At 39.5% G+C, this 9,712-nt stretch overlaps 1 protein-coding gene across 1 annotated transcript in view; it reads left to right on the forward strand.

Moving 5' to 3' along the window:
• Nucleotides 1–9,302, forward strand: part of tmem8b (transmembrane protein 8B) — a 37,887-nt gene extending 28,585 nt beyond the window's left edge. The window contains exons 11-13 of the mRNA XM_034117701.1: nucleotides 172–318; nucleotides 4,535–4,651; nucleotides 8,218–9,302. Coding sequence (XP_033973592.1) covers nucleotides 172–318; nucleotides 4,535–4,651; nucleotides 8,218–8,553 — 600 coding nt within the window. The 3' untranslated portion in view covers nucleotides 8,554–9,302. The remainder of the gene's footprint in view (nucleotides 1–171; nucleotides 319–4,534; nucleotides 4,652–8,217) is intronic.
• The last annotated feature ends 410 nt before the right edge of the window (nucleotides 9,303–9,712 follow it).

Below are 9,712 nucleotides of genomic sequence, written 5' to 3' on the forward strand. Positions count from 1 at the left end.
CAACAACCAAAGCATAGAATTCAGCTCTTCATACAATAATGTACATGTCAGCTCTTGTTATGGAATCATTTCATAATAAATAACTTTACTAATCCAATTCCTGATGTATTGTTTCTGTCACATCTTCTTGTGTGTATAACCACTCACTGCCTTCTCCCTCTCCTCTGACAGTTCTACCATGCGTGTGATCAGCCGGGTATTGTGGTCTTCTGCATCATGGAGTACGACGTGCTGCAGTTCTGTGACTTCCTCGGCTCGCTGATGTCAGTGTGGGTCACTGTCATTGCGATGGCCAGGCTAAAGTCCATCATCAAACAGGTAGGCACCTACTGTAGGTACTTAAAGGGAAGTCAAGTGATATAATGGATAGGAAAAAAGTGACATTTTGACTATAATTAAATGTATTATGTCAACAGATTTCACATAACTGTATAAGGTTAGTCAAAAAGCAATAATATGAAGTTTAAAAAAATAAAAAATAGGTTCAAATGGCCACTTTTGTTTCCAAGGCAGTTGAGTTCACTACTGTACATAACATGCCCAGAATTCAAGTGGATAAGGTCATTAAAGTGTAGGAGTCAGCAGATAACCTCCCACCTTAAGATCCACCTACAAAAAACCCACATTGTGTCTCTAAACAGAGTTATAGCCTTTCTAAACAGAAACTCAAGACTTGTTAGATTTGCTTGAAATATAAGTTGTGCAGACATCAAGAATTAGACATCAATAGACCATGCCTGTCCACTGTCATGCGTTTATTATGACAGAGAGGTCAACATTAGCAGTCGACAACTATGAAGCAAACAGGGATTAGAGGATGCACAAGTAGAGCTGTGAAGGAGAACAAATTAATTGAGTACCACATATGCCCAAATGTGTAGTTATTAATCAGAAGATCAATGTGTTAGAATCAGCAATGCCTGGTGCTAAATTCTCCGGTTGTTGACATATTGCGGTGGATAACAGTAAACACTAACAGGTGCACCTTTTCCCTATGTCGCTCCCTGGCTGCCCACCAAGATGGAGAGCAGTCACAGGGAAAGTGTGTGTGTGTGTGTGTGTGTGTGTGTGTGTGTGTGTGTGTGTGTGTGTGTGTGTGTGTGTGTGTGTGTGTGTGTGTGTGTGTTGTGTGTGTGTGTGTGTGTGTGTGTGTGTGTGTGTGTGTGTGTGTGTGTGTGTGTGTGTGTGTGTGTGTGTGTGTGTGTGTGTGTGTGTGTGTGTGTGTGTGTGTGTACATGTCCAGAAATGAGACAGAGGGAGGGGTAGAGGGGGCGGAGTAAGGGAGGGAGGGAGAGTATACAAACATCTGCTGTCCTCTAGAGTTTTCATTTTTTGCTGAGCACTGCAGTATGCAGTCACTAATCAAATCGCACATGTCAGGACTGGCAAGTGGAGCTGTGTGTTTGTGTAATAGATGGAGACTGTGTGTGTGTGTGTGTGTGTGTGTGTGTGTGTGTGTGTGTGTGTGTGTGTGTGTGTGTGTGTGTGTGTGTGTGTGTGTGTGTGTGTGTGTGTGTGTGTGTGTGTGTGTGTGTGTGTGTGTGTGTGTGTGTGTGTGTGTGTGTGTGTGTTTGTTTGTTGTCTGTGTATGTGCGTGTTGATTTGTTTGTTTGTGTCCATGACAGCAGTAGAGGGCAAAGGACCCAGGAGCACCTAACAGTGTTTTGTTTGTATGTGGCTTTTAGACCTCCAAAGGTTGAAAAGTCATCACAATTATGTCAGCAGAATATCTAACAACGACATTTTGTCTTCAGTAGAATTGTTTTATCTTAATTTGCTGAAGGTCATTGCCTCAGAATCATATAAATCAAAAAGGATAATTATGTTTAATATCATTTTCATCTAATCTTTGTCTGTTTGGGCCCTCTTTTATTGAGCGGTTATGGTACCTTGTCCTCACCAAAGTTATTGCTGAGATCTGGGTAAAACCATAAAACAATAGTGTTCAGACAATCAAAACATTTAAGACAGACTTTTTTAACCACTTGAGGTTAAACCGAAGTAAACACAGCTGAAAGATGTTGCCAAGAAAAATACCTTTGCAAGCACAGTTGCGGGAATCATGCTATTTTAGGTGTTGATGTTATTTTTTGTTTTCTCTTTCAAGTTAGCTCATGTAACAATACAGAAACACAATGTCTTGCTATTATTACATGTTTATTTTTATTATGGGGAAGAGATGGTGAAGACAAGGTCATAAATGTATCAATTGACTATGAAATTAGATTAAAGCTTTTCGTAATTAAGAGGGTGTACAGTATTATTGGCTTCTATTAGGAGATTAATACCAGGCCGCTGTATGACTCATTCAACAGCGGCCCATTTGATCTCAGTAATGCTAGGTCAATTCTGAAAAGATACCTGTGCCATTCAACCTTGCTGTCTCCCATATGCTCTTCACTATCTTAGTGTTCCCAAAATTAATTTGCCCTTTTCTTTGCTAAGCATGGTCCATGTAACACAATATATTGAGGCACTGGCATTGGACATGTTGTAATCCATATGTATACTGTCTTTATTACTGCATATAAGTAAGCATGAAAATATATGTGGCAGACAGAAATAGACTTTGTACTAGGATTCCCGAAGGCTTGTCTGTCACAGCTACAGATAATAATTCATTACAGCTAAACCTCAAGCCTGCATACAATACATGTACTGTATACATGCATGTTATGGCGCCCCTGTCTGATCCATGGTGCAGTATGACTGATGACTCGTGCTGCCCAGAGTCCTCGGGCTGCTCCACGCTGCTCCTCTCCTTCTCCGTCTGTGCCAATTATTCCTGCTCTCCTGCAGCACAGGTCTTCCCTTTCCGTCTCCAAAATCCCCAATTCCTCCTCACGTGCCCTTCCAGACAGAAGAAAGCAGACCTCAGGCATCCTGCACAGGCTTAAGTTCTCCCAAAGCTGTGCAGCCCAGTTTATTGATTTTTTTCCCTCTCACTTTATTTCTTTCATATCCTGTGGCTTTATGTCAAATTGTGAGCTTGACCAAAAAAGTTAAACTGGCAATATTTATAGCATGGACTTCTTTTGCAAGTGTTTTTTTTTATTTTGTATTACTGGGGCTCTCAGTCATTAAATAAAGTTCAGTTGGTGTATCGTTCTGCAAACACTTAATCGGAGCTCTGTTATTGTATGCACTGATGACACGCTTACTTAATAGCAGGCTTTTAACTTTACTTTTACACATTTGTGAAAAGCCTGGTCTTGTAGAAGCTGTTAACATTACAGGATATGGTTGGGATGTTTTCTTTATCAATGGATACCAAATATATTGTGTTATTACGAGGACAAAAAAAGGCTTAAAACATACTGCACTGCAGTTTTGAATTGAACGGGAGTTAATAAATCAACTGCATGCCACACTGTATATGAGATTGAGTCATAAGAATACGCTTTATCAAGCTCTGACAACACAAACAGCACCTAAAATGTTTTAACTTTAATTAATAGGATCAAATTATTGGTGTTGGTTATTTCAGGGAGGGATTACGTACTGTGCGATCCTCAGACTCTGGCATACTGTCAATTGCCCTTTCCTGTCTCCGCACTTTTTAGGGATGGTGCATCAGTGTTGCTACCCAAACCTTCTAGGACTCCCTCCCTGCTGAAATCCGTAACGCCCCTTCTCTAGACATCTTCAAATATACCCTGAAAACTCATCTGTCTAAAATAGCCTTCCAACCTTAGTTACTCATCCCCCTGCACTCACAGACAACGCCACACTACGCCTCATCTGCCGTATGTCTCCTTGTCTGTTTTCTTCTATTTGAGACATTTACATTTTGGATTGTTTATTTCTAGTCTTTTAATTTCTCCAATGCCTTGTCTTTTTATGCTTTTTATGCTGCAATGCAAACATTTCCCAAATTGGGATCAATAAAGTACTTTTTATCTTGTCTTATCTTATCTTCTCTGTAGTCCCAATGTACCTGGAGTGTGTTTTGTGTTTGCCTCTGTAAAGCGTCCTTGGGTATATGAAAGGCGCTAAATAAATGTATGTAATTTATTATTTATTTATTAGTTGATAATAGAGAAAAAATGGAATATGTCAAGCTATTTGAATTCTCCTTTACTGTAGTTTTCCATTTCTTACTAATTGACTTACACACACAAGGCATTTTCCCGGCCCGTTTGTGCTACATTCCAGCTTTTCTGTAGCAACACAGTTACAGCTACAATGGACCTCCATGAATGTAGCAGCTGTGTTAAAAAAAAGTGGAACTCGCATCCGAAAAACAGGACACAGGTGCAGAAAGAAAGAAAGAAAATGTAGTTCCACATTTAGTAACTGAAAATCGTGTCCAGGTGTTTTAGTAACCGTCAATCATTTCTAAAAGACTTCGAAGGTTTTGTCGCCATTTTTATACAATGTCAGGAGGAAATTACATTTGTGACAGTTTTACTCTCGCCAAAACCACTGATGTGTTGTGTCCTGAACACACAACTATCCTGTTATTTACTGAGGCAGTAACAGTGTCAGTGGAGTTTATGGAGGGCTGTTATTGATCCATGTGTTTTTTGTCAAGGTGCTGTATCTGCTGGGGGCGATGTCTCTGTCTATGGCTCTGCAGCTAGACCGTCACGGTCTGTGGAATCTGCTGGGACCCAGCCTGTTTGCCCTGGGCATCATGGCCGTGGCATGGGTAAGGACTACTCTTGTATTTACTGCATAGTAGAAAACTACTGTAGACAAGAAGACCAGAGCTAAAAGCTGATGTATTCCATATTGAGTTCATCTGCATTTCAAAACGATATAATTGCAAAAATGAACCATTCCAAGTTTAACCAGTTCATTGGAATATACCAATAATAAAGGCATTTAATAAAGGTGTTACTATTTGTAACACACAGTATGATCTTGTATGACAAAATTATAAATATAGGCTTCTTAATCTTCTCGAGGTAAAGACAGAATTTCCTCTTAGAAAATGTTACTACTTACAGCGTGTGGTCTACAAGGGATGAAAGATGATTCATTTTAATACACAAAGTGTGTTTGACATTCGTAGACAAGCTTGTTGAAACATGCAGATGAAATGTGTCAGCGCTGTTCATCTATTGTTCCTCATGCTAGTAAGTGTAAAAGGATTTAATACATCATTTAAGATTAGTGCTGGAACATGTGCATGGCTAAAAACGGTGTGTTTCTGACCAGTGAAGCTATTTTACATTAGTATGGAAGGGGCTTTAAAAGTTTTGCAGCCTGTGGGTATTAGTCATGGGTTATAGTTTCATTATAAGTCAGCTTGTACTTCCACTGACTCTTCTCCGAGTCATAATGTGCTCCCTGAACTGAAAAGATAAAAAATAATAGTCTTTCAGGCAAGGTTCTTGGAAAAAAGCCTTTAACACCAAACCCTCTAACATGAGTTTGAAAACAAGGTTTGTGGTTTCCTTGGAGAAAGCTTTGCTCTGAATACAGTGTGGGAGTTGTAGCACAGTGAATGATCTTTATATGAGCTGCAGGATCCTACACAAACTGTGGGAGATAAAGTAATATTACAATTCCTACGTGTAAATCATCCAGTTTAAGGACACAATATATTTTACCATAGAGATGATTTGGATTTAGATTAACAGCAGTGCTTCAGGATTCATGCAGGGCACTAGTTTATCATTCAAATGTGAGTGTGTTTGGAGTTTACATAAAGCTTCAACTATGTTGCTCTTTTCCCTTATAAGCTCTAGCATATTTGTAGAGAGCTTGTTGACATATGTTATTTGACAAATGTAAACATCATGTTCTGGTTTACTGTTACTTTCATTATCAAATAAAGGACTAAATGCAAAAACAATACTTTTATGAAAAAAAGAAAACAGTAGAATAAAGTCTCAAACAGAGTATTTATCTTCATACGACGATGACCTACTCCTAACCACAGTATGTAAATAAACACAGCAACTTAAAACATAAAATGCAAGTTATGCTACTGTTTTCATTTTTAAAGTAACGCTTGCTCGAGCTTTGATTACCCACCACTTCATAATTTATCAACAGTTCAATAGTCTGCATTTCAGCACCGCCTCCTCAATCCCTCAGTTTGAGTGCTGCACATTTTCTACAAGAGCCCTTTCATTTCAACTTGTCATGTTTTTGCAAAGCCTGGCATTCTGAATGTTCCCAGACACAACCGAATTAGATCAGTCAAGTGAAGGGCACCAAGCGTCTGCTGCTCAGCTCTGCAGACGCTTCATGAGCAGTAAGAAGGAGGGGAGAAGTTCAAATCTGTCAATGCCAAAAATCCCTAACTCAAACTAAACGAGGTCCCTGACTTTTATACATGACAAGACCATCTTGGTCTCATTTTTTTGTTTTAACCAAAAAATAATGCAGTTTCTAAGGGACCGAGTTCATTGAATTTGCTTAACATCGATTATTAGCAATGAAATCAAATGCATTCATAATAATCAAGTCATTATATAGTCAATTAGAGCCATATTACTGCCAGAATACATGTCATCATTTGTGTCTTTCATGAACCACTTACTTGGCAATGTCCGGATTCTTACTGCTAAAACAATCTAATGCAAGCAATCAGTGTTTATGAGCCGATGAAAATAGAGTCTGAAATCAATAATGAAGCATTCTCTAAACGCTGTTTAGAAAGAAACTAAATGCACGTCTCTCTGTGCCACATGTTCAGCAAAGATTGAGTAAATGTTCTGTTTTATACAAATAGAGAAATCGTATACAGTTAGTGCCAAGAATAAATATATTTATAAATAAAAAATATAGCAAAAGCTTCGACGGCCCAATTGCTGATGACCAATTGAAAGCCTCTCCCTCTGGTTATGATCCTTGTGATGCACTAGGCTGCAGCAGGAGTCATGAATGCTCATTTCAGGCAATAAAGCAGAGATTTATGAAAAATCCGACCCTCTGTTCCTCCATTCAAAGTAAACTGCCTGGTGCTCCATCACTCACATCCCATTGGTCTCCATTTTTTAATGTCTGTGCCATGTGTGATCTCCCACTTCAATAACCTGTTTTGACATGAAATGTGTTCATTAAATCAAGGAAGGAGGAAGATGAAACATGGTGACCAGTGAGCAATAAACTTTATGGGTGCCTTAGTTTCCGAATCATTTTATGGAAATAAATGTATAGCAGATGTTGTTTCTTACAAATTGTCTTTGAAAGGACTTTAGAATTGGAGATTTTTTTACAATGTCTTAAACTCAATTTTTGCTTTTTGTGCACATTGACCAAATCTCAACAACATAATGTTGACTGGCACTTTAAATGTCCAGTTTTACTATACATTACTTTAAAGGCGACACTGTTTCGTGGTGGACACGTTTGTTATACTCTCATTTACCTGTGCAACGTAAAGCCCAGAGGAGCATAACCCCCTTTTCAATCAGTAATGAACTGGCTCTCTGATCATAAATACAAAAACACATTTTCTTTCTGGTTCTATGCGGTTGTTACAGGTAGTTAAAGAATTGGGAACATATATTGGGAAAATATTTTCATGGGTAAACCAATAGATCTCAGTATTTGAAGTTTTTTGGCATTGTGCAGTTATTTCCTGGAAATGACTCTTCTTGCTAAAATGTGATGACAAGTGTGCTTTGAAATGAACAAATGGAAAGAAGAAAGAATGAAAAGCCCTGTCAATGTTGTTCAACAGAGTTTCATGATGTTACTAACATTGGAACTAAAGTCAATTAAAGGTGGGGTAGGTAAGTTTGAGAAACCGGCTCGAGATCGCTAGAATTTGAAAATACACAACCGGAAAAAATCTGCCACTTGCTTACAGAGCTCCTCCTCCAACACACACGGACGCGCACATGACCAATGAGGGCACGAGATAAGTTTGTGCACAGATGGAAGGCTGACAGGCAGGTAGGCCATCCAGTTATTTTAGCCGGGCCGGCTAAAATAATTGGTCGTGCTTTTTACAGTATTACGGCTTCCACAGATGACATTTTTTAATGGATTTTTTGTCAAAGCACTTAAGATATTCATTGCTATCGGGATGTTAAGAGCATTCCATGGAATATAACAAAAAGTGTATCTTGAGCCGGTTTCTCAAACTTACCTACCCCACCTTAGAAAACCTAAATTCAACCAACTCCACTTCTACTTCTCTATTATTATGCTCTTTGTCAGTGTAATTTCATAGCTCAAATAGATTACCATTTGCAACTTCAGATTTGATGAATAACAGGTCCTAAAACATTGTTTTATGTGTGTGTCTGTCAGACGGTGCGCACCATCCGTCGGCGGCGTTGCTACCCGCCCACCTGGAAGCGCTGGGTGTTCTTCCTGTTCCCGGGCACCATGATCGCCACCTCCGCCGTGGCCCTCTACGCCTTTGTGGAGACAGAGGAGAACTACTTCTACATCCACAGCATCTGGCACATGCTGATCGCAGGGAGCGTGGGCTTCCTTCTCCCGCCTCGCGCCAAGCCTGACGCCAAGGTGACCCCGCTGAAGCGTAGGCGAGGCTGCGGCTATCAGCTGTGCGTTAATGAGCACGAGGAGCTGGGTCTGGTGGACCCCGCCATCATCTCCATCAACAGCATCTGCACCAGCTGATAAACTCCCCACTCCCAGCCTTTTACCTTAGAGACACTTCATTGCCTTCTTTTACTTGGGAAATTCACAGACGGAAATTAAGCCACAGAACTTGAAAAAGCAATGTAAATATTGTAATGCAGATGTGACACATTGGATTTCTTTTTTTGGTTGTAATTGTTATGGTTATTACTATCAATACAACTGTAATTATTATTATCTATAGTTAGAGTTGTTCTGATGAATTGTGGGTGTACAGTGACACACTGTTGTTTGTGAATATGTATTTAAAGTCAAAGCTGAAACACTGCTGCTATCTGACGGTGACTGTAAAACTGCTTCTGTTGGTTATTTATTGGTGGTCTTGTGAACAGGCCAGTTATTGTACTGTTGGGGGCACAGATCAGGGGAGAAGTGGGGGGTCATTTATCAAGGGCACGGCTTTTCTGGAATTCTTTTGAAATATATCTTTTGCACTGAGACACAAAAATGTTATTCTGTACATTTTTATAACAATATAAACTACAGTGGGCATCACAAATGTAAAACCTAGTTGTCATGTGGAATGTTAGACTGTCTTTTGCAATTGCAATGTATCGCTTTTACACGAATGTGCAGATGTGGAACAGTTTCAAAGTTCAGTTGTCTGTTGAAAGAAAAGAGGAGAGGATTATTTCAAAGACCTCAAACCAAGACCTCACTTCCCTGTTATTTTCTGACAGGACCTGTGTGACACCACATTCATAAACAATAAATGTTTCCTTTCTTGCCTCAGTATCACTTCTGCTTTCGGAGCTTTTAAAATGTAGTGCGACTGTTGAATCTCCCACAAAGACATCATATTGCAATCCCTGCCCTAATGGAAACCAGTTGTACTCAGACAGTGAGATGAGATGCTGTCAACAACATCCTCCCAGGAATAGAGTGAGAGATGAATAATTCTCTAACAAAGCAGCAGTATGAAGGCAGCTTCAGAGCATACTGTTGATATGAAACCGCTGTCTTATATAAGGAATATGGCTCTTTGTGTATGCCTGTTTAGATGTGATCCATCGGCAGATCCACAGGATTTTTCATCCATGTGTGTATTCTTTTTCTCTCAAGTTATATCAGAAAGATTAACAAATTCATTATTTTTAATAAGCTAGGATTGGAGGTTGTACCTGGCCTTGACAACAAA

Source organism: Trematomus bernacchii, unplaced genomic scaffold, assembly GCF_902827165.1.
Source record: "Trematomus bernacchii unplaced genomic scaffold, fTreBer1.1, whole genome shotgun sequence".
Taxonomy (NCBI): Eukaryota; Metazoa; Chordata; class Actinopteri; order Perciformes; family Nototheniidae; genus Trematomus; species Trematomus bernacchii.